This window comes from Chrysemys picta, chromosome 17 (genome assembly GCF_011386835.1).
Source record: "Chrysemys picta bellii isolate R12L10 chromosome 17, ASM1138683v2, whole genome shotgun sequence".
NCBI lineage: Eukaryota > Metazoa > Chordata > Testudines > Emydidae > Chrysemys > Chrysemys picta.
This window is the reverse complement of record NC_088807.1, coordinates 23,395,979-23,414,366: the sequence shown is the minus strand read 5'-3', so window position 1 is coordinate 23,414,366 and position 18,388 is coordinate 23,395,979. Positions and strand designations below refer to the sequence as shown.

At 58.5% G+C, this 18,388-nt stretch overlaps 2 protein-coding genes across 2 annotated transcripts in view; both read left to right on the top strand.

Annotated features, from left to right (window-relative positions):
• Positions 1–18,388, top strand: part of LOC101949384 (nucleobindin-1) — a 137,129-nt gene that overhangs the window by 52,867 nt on the left and 65,874 nt on the right. The window lies entirely within an intron of this gene.
• On the top strand, positions 4,182–9,869 carry LOC101949641 (trans-1,2-dihydrobenzene-1,2-diol dehydrogenase-like). Its single transcript, XM_065570937.1, is given in 8 exon segments — positions 4,182–4,341; positions 5,213–5,321; positions 5,630–5,793; positions 8,503–8,755; positions 8,963–9,087; positions 9,208–9,276; positions 9,278–9,362; positions 9,626–9,869. Coding segments are annotated over 8 exon segments (1,005 nt in total). The 5' UTR covers positions 4,182–4,251; the 3' UTR covers positions 9,736–9,869.

Here is an 18,388-nt window from a genome sequence, read left to right as displayed (position 1 = left end):
GTCCCCCCCTTGCATTCTCTGGAGCCCTGTAGCACCTGTGGAGTGAGGCCCGGCCCTACCTGACATCCCACCCCCGCCCACCCCCGCGCTGATTCGGCCCTGGCACCGCCCAGTTCCTCCCAGTTAGAGGCAGGTGGCGATGCTGTGGGCTGGGGGATTCCCCCAAAAGTGTGTGGGGGAGACCTGAGCCCACCTGTCCCTTCCCCTGCCCCACAGCTCCGGCATTGGAGGGTCCGCCTGGCGTTGAGTGTACGTGTGTGTCCCCCCATTGGAATAAACCAATTCTTGTGTAAATATATAAATATAAATTATATACGGGACCGAGAGCGGGCCGGGCCTGTGAGAGCTTCCTTCCTGCGCCGGGGGGGGAGTGTGGGGGCGGATCGCTGCCCCTCTGTCCAGCCCCACGGCCCCCCTGTCTGTCCACCCATCCCATCTGCCCCCTCTGCCTGTCTAGCCCCATATACCTCCCCGTCCAGCCCCACGGCCCCCCTGTCCGTCCACCCATCCCCATCTGTCCCCTCCGTCCAGCCCCACGGCCCCCCCGTCCATCTACCCACCCCCATCTGCCCCCTCTGCCTGTCTAGCCCCAATATACCTCCCCGTCCAGCCCCACGGCCCCCCTGTCTGTCCACCATCCCCGTCTGCCCCCTCTGCCTGTCTAGCCCATATACCTCCCCGTCCAGCCCCATGGCCCCCTGTCTGTCCACCCATCCCCATCTGCCCCTCCGTCCAGCCCCACGGCCCCCCGTCTGTCCATCCATCCCTGTCCACCCCCTCTGCCTGTCTATCCCCATATACCTCTCTGTCCAGCCCCACGGCCCCCATCTGTCCATCCATCCCCATCCGCCACCTCTGCCTGTCTGGCCCCATCCGCCCCCTCTGTCCTCCCCTCGGCCCCCCATCTGTCCACCCATCCCCATCCACCCCCTCTGCCTGCCTATCCCCATATACCTCTCCATCCAGCCCCACACCCCCGCATCTGCTCATCCATCCCCATAAGCCCCCTCTGCCTGCCTGTCTGCCCCAAGGCCTCCCATCTGTCCATCCACCCCTTCTATCTATCTAGCTACCCCAGGACACCCCCTCTATCTATCTATCCCCATCCACCCCATCTATCTATCTATCTATCTATCTATCTATCTATCTATCTATCTATCCCCATCCACCCCATCTATCTATCTATCTATCTATCTATCCATCCCCATCCACCCCATCTATTATCTATCTATCTATCTATCTATCTATCTATCTATCTATCCCCATCCACCCCATCTATCCTATCTATCTATCTATCTATCTATCTATCTATCTATCTATCTATCTATCTATCTATCTATCCCCATCCACCCCATCTATCTATCTATCTATCTATCCATCCCCCATCCACCCCATCTATCTATCTATCTATCTATCTATCTATCTATCCCCATTCACCCCCTCTATCTATCTACCCCCAGACACCCCCCCTCACCCACCCCCCTCTATCATTGGTGCTGTAGTTCAAAGGCAGGGCACCAGGGGGCGCTGTGCTGCAGGGAGTGGGGGTGGAGGGCTCCGGAGGGGGTGCTCCCCCCTTACTGGGATGGGGACTCGTGGATGTGGGGGGCAGGGAAGAGCTGGTTCAAACTGTGGCTAATGGGGGCGCGATGGTCCCTGTTTCTGGGCTCATCTGTCCATTGGGGGAGGGGGGGGCTGCTAAACCACCATGGCCATCAGTGATGCCCCTCACTCCTGACCCGAAGCCCCTGTTAGCCCTGGCCTGCCCCCCCCAGCCCTGCCGATGCCCCTCACTCCTGACCCGCAGCCCCTGCTAGCCCAGCCCTGACCCCCCCCAGCCCTGCCGGTGCCCCTCACTCCCGACCCGCAGCCCCTGCCAGTCCAGCCCTGACCCCCCCCAGCCCTGCCGGTGCCCCTCACTCCCGACCCGCAGCCCCTGCTAGCCCAGCCCTGGGCTCCCCCCAGCTCTGCCGGTGCCCCCTCACTCCCGACCCGCAGCCCCTGCTAGCCCAGCCCTGGGCTCCCCCCAGCCCTGCCGGTGCCCCTCACTCCCGACCCGCAGCCCCTGCCAGCCCAGCCCTGGGCTCCCCCCAGCCCTGCCGGTGCCCCTCACTCCCGACCCGCAGCCCCTGCTAGCCCAGCCCTGGCTCCCCCCAGCTCTGCCGGTGCCCCTCACTCCCGACCCGCAGCCCCCTGCTAGCCCAGCCCTGGGCTCCCCCCAGCCCTGCCGGTGCCCCCTCACTCCCGACCCGCAGCCCCTGCTAGCCCAGCCCTGGGCTCCCCCCAGCCCTGCCGGTGCCCCTCACTCCCGACCCGCAGCCCCTGCTAGCCTATGAACAGGGGGTCCCCAAAGCAGTTGCTGGCTGCTGAGTGTTCAGGGTGGGGCCTGGGCTGCTCGGAGGCAGGTGGCCGGGGAGGGGCCGGGCGCTCGGCACGTGGCCTGGGCAGATGTGGCAGGATTAGGGCTGGGGCCAGAAATAGACGTTTGGCTCCAGGATTAGGGGGGGCGGGGATGGAGCCAGAGATATAGTGCGGGGGAGGGGCTGGGGATGAATTCCCAGCATCAATCCCTCCCCCAGTGCTCCTCACTCCCAACCCACAGCCCCCTGCTTCCCCCCCCCCGCAGCCCTGCCAGTGCCCCTCACTCCTGACCCGCAGCCCCCTGCTTCCCCCCCCCGCAGCCCTGCCAGTGCCCCTCACTCCCGACCCGCAGCCCCTGCCAGCCCAGCCCTGACCCCCAGCTCTGCCAGTGCCCCTCACTCCCGACCCGCAGCCCCCTGCTAGCCCAAACCTGCCCCCCCCCGCTCTGCCGGTGCCCCTCACTCCGACCCGCAGCCCCTGCCAGCCCAAACCTGCCCCCCCGCTCTGCCGGTGCCCCTCACTCCGACCTGCAGCCCAATGCTAGCCCAAACCTGCCCCCCCCCAGCTCTGCCGGTGCCCCTCACTCCCGACCCGCAGCCCCTGCCAGCCCAAACCTGCCCCCCCCAGCTCTGCCAGTGCCCCTCACTCCCAACCCACAGCCCCTTGCGAACCCAGACCTGCCCCCCCCAGCTCTGCCGGTGCCCCTCACTCCCGACCTGCAGCCCCCTGCTAGCCCAAACCTGCCCCCCCCGCTCTGCCGGTGCCCCTCACTCCCGACCTGCAGCCCCCTGCTAGCCCAAACCTGCCCCCCCCAGCTCTGCCGGTGCCCCTCACTCCCGACCCGCAGCCCCTGCCAGCCCAAACCTGCCCCCCCCAGCTCTGCCGTGCCCCTCACTCCCGACCCGCAGCCCCTGCCAGCCCGGCCCTGGGCCCCCCCAGCTCTGCCAGTGCCCCTCACTCCCGACCCGCAGCCCCCTGCTAGCCCAAACCTGCCCCCCCCCGCTCTGCCGGTGCCCCTCACTCCCGACCCACAGCCCCTGCCAGCCCAGACCTGCCCCCCCCCCAGCTCTGCCGGTGCCCCTCACTCCCGACCCGCAGGCCAGGTGCCATGTAGTGGCTGACAGTAGCGGCTAGTGGGGCCAGCTGGGAGCCAGCGACAAGGACGGGCAGGGGGGGGGCACAGATGGACCCAGTGGGGGGCCCGTGAGCGAGGCCAACTCAGCCCCCCAGCCCTGCTGTTCTGAGGGGCGCAGCCTGCAGCCCCCGACGTTTGTATGGAAGTTTCCCCCATCAAACTGCTGACCTGGGACACCACCAGCAGGGGGCAGCAGAGACCAGCCATGGAACGAGAGACGGGGGCTTCTCCCTCCAGGGGGCGCCAGCGTCTGCTCTGGGAGGGGAGTGGGGACTAGTGGTTTAGAGCAGGGGAGGCGGGGGTGGGAGCCCGGACTCCTGGGTTCTCCCCCGGCTCTGGGAGGGGAGTGGGGACTAGTGGTTGGAGCGGGGGTGGGGGGGCTGGGAGCCACTAGTCCTGGCTCCCAGCCCCCCCCCCCAACCCCTAGACCCCACTCGCCTCCCAGAGCCAGGGAGAGAACCCAGGAGTCCTGGCTGCTGGCTCCCAGCCCCCGGCTCTAACCACTAGGACCCCACTCCCCTCCCAGAGCCGGGGAGAGAACCCAGGAGTCCTGGCTCCCAGCCCCCTCCCCCGCTCCAACCACTAGTCCCCACCCCCCCTCCCAGAGCTGCAGGAGGGGGGGGAGAAGAGAACCCAGGCGTTCCGGCGCGGGGCGGAGCTAGCTGCAGGCTGGGCGGGGCTCCCCAGTGACTTTATCTCCCGGCCCCGCGGGTTCTGGGTCCGCCCCCAGAGGACACCCCCCCCGCACCAAGGCCATGGCCACCCGCTGGGGCATCTGCTCCGCCGGCAAAATCAGCCATGACTTCCTGGTGGCCCTGAAGACCCTCCCGGCCACGGAGCATCAGGTGGGCGGGGCTGGACTAGGAGGGGGCTCTGGGTCGGGAGTGAGGGGCACCGGCAGGGCTGGGCTGGGCTGGCAGGGGGCTGCGGGTCGGGAGTGAGGGCACCGGCAGGGCTGGGCTGGGCTGGCAGGGGCTGCGGGTCGGGAGTGAGGGGCACCGGCAGGGCTGGGCTGGGCTGGCAGGGGGCTGCGGGTCGGGAGTGAGGGGCACTGGCAGGGCTGGGGGGGTCAGGGCTGGGCTAGCAGGGGCTGCGGGTCGGGAGTGAGGGGCACTGGCAGGGCTGGGGGGGGTCAGGGCTGGGCTAGCAGGGGGCTGCGGGGTCGGGAGTGAGGGGCACTGGCAGGGCTGGGGGGTCAGGGCTGGGCTAGCAGGGGGCTGCAGGTCGGGAATGAGGGGCACTGGCAGGGCCGGGGACGAGTCTAGTGTTGGGGAGGGGCTGGGAGCCACTAGACCCCACTGCGCTCTCAAAGGCAGGAACGGAACCCAGGCGTCCGGGCACTGCACGGACCCAGCCCTGCGGTCCAGAGTTCACAGGCTGGACTTTCCACACCAACCCCCCCGCCCCCCCGCGGGTTCTGATCTGTTCCAGTTCCAGCACCGAGCCCCTCCCCCTCCCATGCCCCCCCCCCTGGGCCGTGGCCACCCGCTGGGGCATCTGCCAGGCTGGGAAAAGGAGAAACAGGGACTCAGGACTCCTGGGGTTCTCTCCCCGGTTCTGGGAGGGGAGTGGGGTCTGGTGGTTAGAGCAGGGGGGGGCTGGGAGCCAGGACTCCTGGGTTCTTGGCTCAGTGCTCGCTGACTGGGAGAGGGGTTGGTTCTGGGGGGGGTCCCAGTTGCCTCACCTGCCCTTTAACCCTTCCCCACCCCCCCCCAGGCTGTGGCCATCGCTGCGCGTGATCTCTCCCGGGCTCAGGAATACGCCCAGAAACACGGGATCCCCCGAGCGTACGGGAGCTACGAGGAGCTGGCGCGGGACCCCCGACGTGGGTGAGCCCCCCCGGGGACCCCCATGGGACCTGACCCAGAGAGAACCCCCTGGGCGGCACGGGGCCTTTCCCCTCTGGGGCAGTGTGTGTGTCCAGGGATACCTTTGGGGCAGGCTGAGACCCCCGAATGTGGGGACTGACCCTGGGAGGGGTGAATGGCAGCACAAGGGGTGGCCAGGAGCCAGGACTCCTGGGTTCTCTCCCTGGCTCTGGGAGGAGAGTGGGGTCCAATGGTTAGAGCTGGGGGGGCGGGGCTGGGAGCCAGGACTCCTGGGTTCCACCCCCATTTCTACCTCCCGTGGCAGACGTGGTCTATGTGGGGGTCATACACCCCGAGCACCTGCCCGTGGGGCGGCTTTTCCTGGGGGCTGGGAAGCCCGTGCTGCTGGAGAAGCCCCTGGGGATGAACGTGGCGGAGGTGAGGGAGCTGGCGCAGCTGGCCCGGAGCCACGGGGTCTTCCTGATGGAGGTGAGTGAACCCCCTTAGAGCCCCCCTACAGCCCAGCGCCCCCCAGCACCGCCCTGGGGCATCGGGGCCAGGCCTGAGCACCGGAGAGAGCGCTCCCTGCTGAGCCCCCCGGGTCCCTCCGCAGTCCAGCGCCCCCTACTGAGCCCCCCACATCCACGCAGCCCAGCGCCCCCTAGGGTCACTGGGGCCAGCCTGATGGCCACGGGAGAGCGACCGAAGAGTGAGGTGGCCAGGGGGCGTTTTGCTTGCGGTTTAAGACAGGGACTCGCAGTTTTGTGCTGTAGGTTTTGAAATAGTAGGTTTGAAAAGGCCCCTGGGGTCATGGTGCCTGGGAAAGCCGCCAGTGTCCTCGTTCAAGCGAAAGTCCAGGGCTCGGGGGAATTCGATCTGCCGTGCAAACCAGGGGAGCTTCCCAAGAGCGGTGCTTGGCCGGCTGGAACAAACCACCTGGCCCGGCGGAGATCTGTGAGGACCCGAGTGAGCAGCCCCGGGCGGAGGCAGACGGTCAGTGGACAGGGCAGGAGAAGTCGTCCAAAAGAAACGACTTGTCTAGAAACGTAACCAGAAAGAAACGGTTTTGTCGAAACGACCGTACCCTTCGCTCGCATCTCGCCTTGTCCCCGTGCTCGCCCGTTTGGAAAACCCTGCCCAGTGCCAATATGTGAACATCAGAGCGGCCAGACTGGGTCACGCCAATGGTCCATCTAGCCCGGTGTCCTGTCTGCTCACAGTGGCCGATGCCAGGTGCCCCAGAGGGAATGAACAGAACAGGGGATCGTCAAGTGACCCATCCCCTGTCGCCCATTCCCAGCCTCTGGCAAACAGAGGCCAGGGACCATCCCTGCCCATCCTGGCTAATAGCCATTGAACCGACCTATCCTCCAGGAACTTATCTACAGGGCCGGCTCTAACTTTTTTGCTGCCCCAGGCAAAAAAGAAGCGCGCCGCCCTGCCGTATCCCCCGCGCGAGCGCCGCCGAAATCCCCGCGCCCCCCAGCACCACGCCACCCGAAAGCCCTGCCCCCACAGCGCCGCACCACCAGAAGCCCCCGCCCCCCCTGAGCGCCGCACCGCGCCAGCCCCTGCCCCCTTGAGCAGTATGCCACCCGAAGCCCCCGCCCCCCCGAGTGCTGCACCATGCCAGCCCCCGCCCCCCCTCCAAGCACCACGCTGCCCGAAGCCCCCGAGCACCGCGCCGCCCGAAGCCCCCCGCCCCCCCTCTGAGCGCCGCACCGCACCAGCCCCACCAGCCCCCACCCCCCCTCCAAGCACCACGCCGCCTGAAGCCCCCGCCCCCTCCGAGCACCACGCCGCCCGAAGCCCCGCCCCCGAAGCCCCCGCCCCCTCCGAGCACCACGCCGCCCGAAGCCCCCCCCCTCCGAGCACCGCGCCGCCAAATCAAAAAAAAAAAAAAAAAAAATCGAGCACCGCCCTGCCCCAAGGTGCTGCCCCAAGCTCGTGCTTGGTTGGCTGGTGCCTGGAGCCAGCCCTGCTTATCTAGGTCTTTTTTGAACCCTGTTCTAGTCTTGGCCTTCACAACATCCTGTGGCAAGGAGTTCCACAGGTTGACTGTGCATCATGTGAAGAAATACTTCCTTTTGTTTGTGTCAAACCTGCGGCCTGTTCATTTCACTGGGTGACCCCTAGTTCTTGTGTTACGAGAAGGAGTAAATAACCCTCAGATGGGGCTAGGGTGACCAGATAGCACGTGCGAAAAATCGGGACGGGGTGGTGGGTAATAGGCATCTATATAAGAAAAAACCCCAAATATTGGGACTGTCCCTATAAAATCGGGACATCTGGTCACCCTAGATGGGCGACCCGAGCTGGATTTGGTTTGCATATCATATATTGCTCGTATCACCTTCACCGCAAACGGAAACAAAAGTCACCAGATTCCCAAAGGAAGAAATGCAAAATTCATTCCTGCCATTAAAATAAAACCCGGCCCAACGATCCACGGCAGGAATGTAAACAGAAATCCGGCCGTTAAATTGCATTTGATTCATTCGACACGAACAAAGCGTAGAGAAAAGATTCAGATTCCCCAGTTTGTCTGGTTCGGTTCCCGGTTTTCTTCCCGGGCGTGGTTACGTTGCTTGGCTGTTTTTATAACGTCTTTCGCTGGCTCAGACTTGCAGCAAGGGTCACTTGGCTACCAGAGGCCGGCGTCCCGTCTCGTCCGAGGGCTGGGCTGAACGGGCTCTGATTCTTTCGAAGCAGACCGAACGCTCTCTCTTCTCCTTCTGGGGGTAAACCAAAGCCAAGCCAGTTTTGGGAGCCTGAGAAGACGGGCAGGGCTTTGGACGGTGCTAAGATCTCCCCACGCCGCGCCGCTCCGGTATTGCCTCGCAGTGTTATCGGTGTCCGTCTGCAGTGCGGCGTCATGCCCCCCTCTGTAACGTGTCGCCGGCCCACGGCGGCTACGCTCGCACCCAGGTCTCTGGCTCCCAAAGGAGCTTCCGGTTTGCAAGAGGACCCGTCTCCCCCGGCTCGGCTAGCTTCTGGCCGCGGCCGAGTACAAATCGGTTTAGTCTGTTAGCAGTTTACTCGTCACGAGTGAGCTGAGGGGGGGAGTGAGTGTGAGAGGGAGGGAGCGGGCGAATGGGGGAGTCTCTGGACATGGCTGCCCATCTGGGCCCCTGCCCGGCCCTCCGCGGCACGGCGCCCCCAGGACCCACTCCCCTGTGTGTGTGTGTCCCCCGCCAGGCCTACTGGACCCGATTCTTCCCAGCCTCGGAGCGGCTCCACTCCCTGCTCTCCCAGGGAGCGCTGGGGGAGCCGAAGGTGGTGAGGATCGAGTTCGGGGCGCCCGTCTCGGGCTGCCCCTGGGTGGTGCAGAAGGAGCTGGGGGGCGGCGCCCTGCTGGACATTGGCTGCTACTGCGTCCATTTCGCCACCATGGTCTTCGGGGAGGAGAGACCGGAGTCCATCCTTGCCTCGGGCTTCCTCCAATCCACCGGTAACACGTGCTGCGGGTCGGGAGTGAGGGGCACCGGCAGAGCTGGGGGGAGCCCAGGGCTGGGCTAGCAGGAGCTGCGGGTCAGGAGTGAGGGGCACCGGCAGAGCTGGGGGGAGCCCAGGGCTGGGCTAGCAGGGGCTGCGGGTCGGGAGTGAGGGGCACCAGCAGGGCTGGTTCTAGGCTCCCATCCTGCTCTCTCTTTCCCAGGCGTTGATGAAACGTTGTCCATCATCCTGAACTACCGGGGAAAGCGCCAGGCCGTGATCACCTGCTCCATACTGACCTGGCTGCCCAACCAGGCCGCCATCAGTGGCACCAAGGGCATCATCCAGGTACCTGAGGGGGGAAACTGAGGCACACAGAGGGCTGGGGACTCTGCAGTGTGGGACAGAACCCAGGAGTCCGGGCTCCCAGCCCTCCTCTAACCACTGGATTCTTTGTTCCCCCGGCAGCTCCCGTCCCAGATGTGGAGCCCGACTGAGCTGGTGGTGAATGGGCAGCATGAAGAGTTCCCCCTGCCGCCCCCCCCCCTCCCAGCCCCTCAACTTCCCCAAAAGCACCGGGCTTCGTTACGAGGCCCAGCACGTGCGCCAGTGTCTGCTGAAAGGTAATGGGGGGGGGAGGGGCGGGCACTGCTGTGGGAAAGGTCGCAGCGCTCAGTGTATCCAGCGGGGGCACTGCCGTGGGGAAGTTTGCAGCACCTGGGTACCTGGATGGGGGCACTGCTGTGGGGAAGGTCGCAGAGCCGGAGCCCCCAGCTGGGGAAGTGCTTTGTGGCATCTCACAGTGCTGGAGTCCTCAACTGGGGGCACTGCTCTGGGGAAGCTCGCAGCACCTCCCATACTGACACCCCTCTCCCCACCCCCCCAGGCCTGAAGGAAAGCCCCCTGGTGAGCTTGGCTCACTCCGAGCGGGTGGCCTCCATCCTGGATGAGGTGCGGCGGCAGGTCGGGGTGACGTACGCCCAGGATCGGGCCTGACTCCGGCTGACTCCAATCCTAACATACTGTAACACGGTTATTTAACCAGTTATATTCCACCACCTTAATTGGTTTACACCCAACAAAATTAATTATACAGCAGCCAGAAACAATCACAGAACCAGACAGAGACCATGCAAATAAACATACAAAACAATACAGAAGTGAGGATTTCACAACTCCATCTGTACAGACAGACAGGTTTCCCAGCTGTGTCTATGGATAAGTGAGTTCTCACCCAGACAGAAAACTATCAAACTAAATTTCCTTTTACATGTTCTAGGCTTTTCCCTTTAGCTGGAGGTGATAGATCGGATCACCTTCCTAACAGCCCCGGATTGCCTTATTTCAGTATGACTGTCACAGTGAGAGACACAGATAGACAATGCTTTTGATTCTTTCTTTTATACCTCTATGACTAGCGAAGTGATAAGAATACACCTACATTCTTCAAGTATAGGCCAGACAGGCTTGAATATCTATATCCTAACATGGTCCCGCTATTGTGGGGAACTTTCCTGGCTTATACACGCCCCGGTGGGATTGGCGAGTGAAAGGATCTGCGTCCTCGCTCCCACTCCCTTTACCCAGAGGCCTGCCTGACCTCGAGGGCTCCCCTTCCTCCCACCCGTGCGGCAGAGTCCTCGTAACCCCGGCAAGGCTGGGCCCTGGATCCCTGGCGCTCGACCCCCAGTCTTGTCGTGGTCACTTAGGACAGGGGCGAGGGTGTCCCCACTCCGGGGCCCTCTCTTTGCGCCGGATGCTTCCCTGACCCGCTGATCGTTACACAGAGTTCAGAGCACAAACAGCAACTCCTACGCAATCAGGAAAAGATGGGAAGGTGAAAGGAAAACCCGTCACCCCCTCTGTGGCACGGGGACGTCACAACCAGCGTCTCTGGGATGTCAGGGTCTGTTCCTCACACGGCCCAGGGCCAGGCACAGTGCTGCAGGGGGCCTGAGGGTCGGACACTTGCTCTGGTGATGGCCACATGCTCTCAGGCTCCAGGTGGCCGGAGCCTTCTTCCCAGCGCCGCCCCCGCCCCGTCGGGGTTACAATCCCCCTCCCAGTCTGGCCTGTAGGGCCCCAAGGCTGGGGGTGTCTCCCTGCGCTGGGCCCTCTGCCCAGGGTCCCCCTCGCTCTCCCCAGCTGCTCACCGCACTCGGCTCCGGACTGCTCCAGCCCCAGCCCCCTGGGCCGCTTCTCTGGTCCCCCTGGCGCTGGCCCAGCTCCACTCCCCGGCCCAGCACTGGCCCTGCTCTCTCCTTAGCTCGGCCCCACTCGGTCTGACCCAGGCAAGTCCAGCTCACACGCAGGACGGGAACCCTCGGCCTCCTGACTCCCTGATTAGCCCGTCCTGTTCCTGGGGACTGTCAGTCTCAGGGTCCTGATTTCCCATCCACCCGTCCCCTTCCTTTTGGTGCTGGGAGCTAGCAACCAACCTCCCACCCCCCCCCACACACACTGAGTATTAGGAAGGGGACAACAGTCCCCTTACACCTGCGCTAGTTCCCAACTTTGGCCTTGGCTACACTTGCAGATGCACAGCGCTGTGAGTTAAACCTGACTTCGTGCCGTTGAGTCGGGAGAGCGCTGCAGTCTGTCCACACTGACAGCGGCCCAGCGCACTGGCGTGGGCACATTTGCAGCAATTGCAGCGGTATTGGGAGCAGTGCATTATGGGCAGCTATCCCACAGAGCACCTCTTCCCATTCTGGCGCCGTGGGTTGTGGGAAGGGGGCCTGGGTGCGGGGGATTCTGGGTCCTGTCCCAACGCCCCGTGAGGCATCGCTTCGCATCCCAGAAATCCCTTTGTTCCCGTCCACCTTTGGCGCCATCTTTCAGCGGTTTCTGTGCAGCGCGATCGGTCTGCGGATGCTGAACCCGGGATGCTGAGTAACACATCCTGCCTCCTCAGCCGCCCCGGAGCCAGCATGGGGTGGAGCAGAAGTTCAGTTTCTTCTTCCGGAAGAGAGAAGAAGAGAAGAGCTTTTGAATTTTTGCGGGGTGTCTTGGGGGCTGCAGCGGGGAGGCGTGGCTGCAGGGGGTTCAGCCAGCCCGGGGCTCCTCCGAGCCGACTGGGGGAGGCTCAGGACTCCAGCTGGTCCAGGTCTCCTCTGGGAGGGGGGAGCAGGGGGTCTCAGGGCTCCTCTAGCCATGGGGGGTGGGCAGGGGGAGCTCAGGCCATGGGGGGAGAGGTCATCTCGGGGCTCAGGCCATGTGGAGGAGGGGGGTCTCAGGGCTCTGGCCATGAAGGGGGAGGGAAGGAGGGCTGCGAGGGAAGCAGGGGGTCTGTCCTGTTCCCCAGTTGGCTCCAGACCCTCAGTTGGCTCCAGCATCCAGCCCTCCTAGGCTCCAGTGTTGCCCTTGTTTATGGGACAGCATAGGGGGAACACCCTCCCACCCTTTACTACAGGCCTTGGGATCCTAAACAATTGGTCTGCCTGTCCCATATCCTAGAGAGCTCTGGCTTCCCTTCCCAGGGCCTCTTCCCATGTGCACATGGAACCCATGCTTCTGTCACTGTTCCTTTCAACAGGAGCATAGGATGGTTTGTTCTTTTGGCCAAAGAAGTGAAGCAGTTGGCTACTGGCTCCAGCTAGTCTGGGGTGGGAATGTTCACAAACCCTTGGGACATGCAGTCACGGGTCTTTCTGGTTCGGGGTACAAATCCAGACCAGCAAGGGGCTGTCACCATCTTCCCGGTAACCGTGGGTACCTTACAATGCTTTGCTGTTGTATCTCCCAACCTAGGCCACTCACAACCAGCCTACCAGTCTACCACCCCCTGAGTTTGTGTGTGCCAGATGGCCTGGTGACTACATGCAGGGTGACCCCAACACACACCCAGTCCTGGAGTTTCCTCAACCGTGGACAGTCCAGAGAAATCATATGGTTGGTTTGTTCCTTTAAAGACACCAAAGCCCTTCACAGCTTATTAACTTAACTGGGGGTAACTAGACCCTTCCCTTGAAACGCAGCACTGAGTTGATGATAAAACTGAAATGAGTCTATTAACAAACCCTACATAGGATTCATTGAATTCAAATATAAGGAATGCAGCTAGAAAGAGTTACTAGTAAAACAAAACAAAATACACTTGTAAAGGTCTAAAACGTCATCTAACAAGACACAGGCTCTGTTCAAGATGGTTTCTCTCATCCACAGTCTCCCAGCTAAATGGTGACTGGCTCTCCCCTCGGTCAGGCTCTCTTACAGGGAACCCCACTTTCTCTCTTTCACCTAAGAAAACAAAAACACCTTTGGGGTGCTGGTGTTTTTGTTTTCTTAGGTGAAAGAGAGAAGGTGGGGTTCTCTGCCCCTTTCTTTTATAGTCCGTTGAGTCTTGGAAGTGGGTTCTTCTAAAGCAGTGGTTGTCAACCAGGGGTACGGGGTACACAGAGGTCTTCTAGGGAGTACATCAACTCCTGTAGATATTTGCCTAGTTTTACAGCAGGCTACATAAAAAGCGCTAGTGAACTAAGTACAAACTAAAATGTCCTACAGACAGAAGGAGAAAGTCAGCAATTTTTCAGTCAGCGTGTGCTGTGACACACCTGTATTTTATGTCTGATTTTGTAAACAAGTTGTTTCTAAGTGAGGTGAAACTTGGGGGTACACAAGACAAATCAGGCTCCTGAAAGGGGCACAGGAGACTGAAAAGGTCGAGAGCCCCTGTTCTAAAGGAGACCCCTCAAAGCAAAGTGCATCCAAGCTGTGAGGAAGGCGACCTGAAGTCTGGTGGTGAAGGCTCCGTGTGTAACCCACACACCTCCTGGGGGTGGTGTCCTGTCCCATCTAGTGGCACCAAGACCACGTCATGAGAGAGAGCTAAAATGAGTCTCTCTACAGCCTTAACTAAGAGCCAGTTGGCTTTTAGCTCATGCATAGAGACTCATGCACTAAGTTCCAGAGGTCCCTGGTTTGATCCTGTCTGTCAACATTACACGTGCTCTTCTCCCCCCCCCCCCCCTTGTGTTTGCTGAAATGTAAATTACTCTGTTTACTACCATCTCCTTCCCCGGCTGTCTGGATGACCCTGTTTGCTGCTTATAGAAACCCCCATTCCTTTGTTTAGGACAGACCTCTTTAACAACGTTTGCCTAGGAGGGGCTGTCGGGTTTTCACAAGTGATGTCGTACAGGGGGAACTCGTAACTCTCTATGTAATATTGCATCATGATCTTATTGACCAGAGGGTCGTTAGTTTTCAAATGGTGCCTCACCAGGCATATTTCATACAAGGATGATCACCATGGCATGTAGGGCGTGACTAGAGGGCTGCTTTGGGTCACACGTGCTCAGTAGGGCATCGCCAAGGGCGGATGGCCAATTCCACTCCCAAATTTAAAAAAAAAGGGGGTGCCAACTTGTTCCGCCAGTTCAGTCAGCCCCGGAGGGAGTGTTGTACTTAAAGTACTGCACAGGATCTTTTCAGGGGGAATAAGACAAAACGCCACATTTATTAGTAATACATGTATTCATTAACACTGTATTATATGCATATAATATGTTACACTTACACTCACACACACACACACACACTCCGTCTTGTTGTTACCAATTAGTTGCTCCCCTTAACTTCACTGGCCAGGTGAGTTAGATGGGGGAGGGGGTGGAGCCGGGCTTCTGCCGATCCGGATCGATGCTCCCATGTTGACAAGACCAGACCCGGGGTCCTCTGCAAGACACCTCACTTTTATAGCAGCTTTCCTCTTATGCAAATCTATACCGGATTCAAACTCTGTGTCTGTGTCCATTGGTCCTTTGTGCTGCTTTCTTTTGAGTGTTGTCCCAATGCTGCAAAGAGGGTGTTTCCAAAAGAAAGTGCTTGCTTCTAACCCCCGAGGCCGTCCCTATGTCTGCTTGGCTTTAATGAGCCCACTTGACACGTTTTATTGTCCTTGGGTCTGGCTCCCAGCCCCTCTCCAACAGTTGAGGCTGTCTGGAGGTGCTGCCTTCCATGCCTTGCTCATCCACACCTCATTCATTCAACAGGGCAATTGATTAAGAGTTGGGGGGGGGGGGGAGAGAGAGCTCTTGTTCTACTGCTAGCAAAAAGAAATTTTTCTTCTATCTTATTCTATCCTTAGGGGCTATAATATTATACCAAGGGCAATGCAAAGTTTCTAAATGAGGCTTTGATACAAAGTCCCATGAAAACAGAGGTCACACGTGGGTAGACCCACCACAAGGTTATATGAAGAGGCACAATGTAAAGTCATATGAAAATTATCAGAGATTTATCTACAGGAGACAGCCGTATGGGAGGGGCGGTGGAGATCTCTGCCCTGGGGGCTGATGTTCGCAGGCCTGCTTTGACTACCCGCAGTGAGCAGATCACTGCCAGGAGAAGGATCCCAGCCTGTTCACAGTACTGAAGAAATCTGTATGTTGGCTACTATTTGTCTTTTACTGATATGGGCTGAATTGCTGTAATGCTAAGAGCATGTTTAGATTTAGGAGGTGTCTTAGTTAACCCACAAATTGTCTTCTTAGCAACGCAAGGAATTTTTTGTTTCGTCCGAGGAGCTTAGAGAATTTTTTCACTTGACCACACTGTGATGTCTTTCCTCCAAATCGGAGCAACTCAGGGTACCGGCCTCTCTCTCTGTCCCCATTTGTATATTTGTGTTATTATCCGCAGGTGGGAGTTCCGCTGTCAGAACAGACTGACCCTGCTCACTATCCCTGCAGTAAAATGGAATTATTACGGGTACGGGAGGAATCCAAGTTGGGTGGGTTACACTCAGGCCAGGCCCTGGTCTCCGGCTCTTTAACCGATCACTGATTCTGCTCTCCCAGGAGCCCCTCTCTGGCTGAACACAGGTTGCTCTTACAGGCCCAGCTCAGCATGTGACATCTACCCTGTCTTTCCATCCAGACTCCATGGAAGGCTGGAGACCTGAGCAGGATTATGACATCACAGGTATCACGGAGACTGAACAGCAGTAACATAAGAATGACCAGACTGAGTCAGACCAATGGTCCAGCTAGCCCACTATCGTGTATTCCCACCGTGGCCAATACCAGGTGTTTCAGAGGGAATGAACAGAACAGGTAATCGTCAAGTGATCCACCCCCCATTGCCCATTCCCAGCTTCTGGTAAACAGAGCCTAGGGACACTCAGGGCATGATATTGCATCCCTGCCCCATCTTGGCTAATAGCCATTGATGGACTTATCTTTCATGAACTTATCTAGTTCTTTTTTGAACCCTGTTCTAGTCTTGGCCTTCACAACCTCCTCTGGCAAGGAGTTCCACCGGTTGACTGCGCGTTGTGTGAAGAAATACTTCTTTTGTTTGTTTTCAACCTGCTGCCTAGTCATTTCATTTGGTAACCGCTAGTTCTTGTGTTATGAGAAGGAGTAAATTACATTCCTTGTTTAAGAGTAGCAGCCGTGTTAGTCTATATCCACAAAAAGAACAGGAGTACTCGTGCCACCTTAGAGACTAACAAATTTATTAGAGCATAAGCTTTCGTGGGCTACTGCCCACTTCTTCGGATGCATATCCATGTTTACTTTCTCACCACCACTCATGATTTTATAGACCTCCATCATATCCCCCCTTAGTCGTCTCTTTTCCAAGCTGAACAGTCCCAGTCTTATTAATCTCTCCTCATACAGAAGCCGTTCCAGACCCCTACTCATTTTTGTAGCCCTTTTCTGAACCTTTTCCAATTCCAAGATATCTTTTTTTGAGATGGGGAGGCCACATCTGCAGGCAGTATTCAAGATCTGGGTGTACCCTGGATTTATACAGAGGCAATAGGATATTTTTCTGTCTTGTTATCGATCCTTTTCCTAATGATTCCCAACTTTCTGTTTCCTTTTTTGACTGCCACTGCTGATTGAGTGGACGTTTTCAGAGAACTCTCCACAGTGCCTCCAAGAGCTCTTGTTGAGTGGCAATAGCTAATTTAGCCCCCATGATTTTATCTGTAGAGTTGGGATTATGTTTTCCAATGTGCATTACTTTGCATTGATCAACCTTGAATTTCTTCTGCCATTTTGTTGCCCAGTCATCCAATTTTATGAGATCACTTTATAACTCTTCACAGTCTGCTTTGGACTTAACTATCCTGAATCGTTTTGTATTGTCTGCAAATTTTGCCACCTCCGTTTACCCCTTTTTCCAGATCATTGATGAATATGTTGAATAGGACTGGTCCGAGGACAGACCATTGGGGGACACCACTATTTACCTCTCTCCATTCGGAGAAATGGATTATTTATTCCTCCCCTTTGTTTTCTATCTTTTAACCCGTTACTGATCCATGAGCGGACCTTCCCTCTTATCCCATGACAGCTTACTTTGCTTAAGAGCCTTTGGTGAGGGACCTTGTCAAAGACTTTCTGAACATCCCAGTATGTCAGTGCACTGCAAGGCCTTCAATGCTTTTAAACTTTCCCATGGGGACATCGGAGACATGGTCCAGTTAACTTGTGTTCAGGTCTAACAAGAACCTGCTGTGAGAAACTCGTTTTAACAATGATGCCCCTGTGCCAGCACAGGTCACAGGTCAAAATGTGTCACTTCAACAACTATGGCATCGGGAGAGCCAAAATAACCACCACACCCCACAGGAATGTACTGACGATGACCCCTTACTTCAAATGCACTGTGGCCTAGCGGATAGCGCACTAGCCGGAACTCAGGAGACTTAAGTGCTAGTCCTGTCTCTGCTACTGTCTTGCTGGGTGACCTTGGGTAAGTCGCTGTTCTTCTCCGTGCCTCAGTTTCCCATCTCTAAAAGGGGGCTAATGCTACAGACCTCCTTTGTAAAGTGCTTAAAGATCCACTGACTGAAAATGTTAGATAAAAGGTAGGGCTCTTTATTATCTCATGATATAGGGTGCTTTTCTTAAAGCTCCCACTGCTGGAGTCAAGTGATTTATCTGAGAATCTCGGCTTTTTATTTTATTTTATTTGTTAGCACATTTTAAGCCCTCATGGTTGCAAAGAGAAGCTGGAGAACGTGAATTGAGTGCACTCTCGCAGCTCAGACACCAGAAGGCAAATGAAGAGTTCCCCAGATGAATTTGTTTTTAAGATATCGTTATTTTGAAGTCAGTCTCATGATTTTGGTGGGCCCAGCTCATGGTTTTGGAAGGCTTGGGCAGGCGATACCATGAAAGTTTTTCTGCACTAGATTATCACGTCAGGCTGGGAGATTCTGCTTCACAAGGAGGGAGAAAATGTCCCTTGCCCAGGGGCTTGAAAGTCATAAAGCTTTGAAAAGACCCAGGGTTTTCCTGGGAAATCTGATGCCCTCTCTCCTGCCTCGTTCTGAGCTCAGCAGCTCAGCCCCCTTGGACTGTGGCCCCATCCTATCTCCTGATGTAAGCACAGCATTGACAGCTCCCAGGCTAGTGGGAGATTGCAGGAGGGCAGCCCCATTCTGACCTAGAGACGACATCAGCGCCTGCCAGATGCCAGAGCAGCACCCGGCCGTCAGGTGAGCCCGGAGAAATGACCTCCGGTGTAGAGGTCCTGACAGTCACACTTCTGGTTCTCATCTTGTGTGCGGTGCTGATGCTCACCAGATATAAGGTACGTGAGACTCCTAGAGAGAGGGAAAGGCTGGATTGATGCCAGCTGAATGCAGGAACCAAACAGAAGTAGTTTTAAATCAGCAGGCTCGGATCAG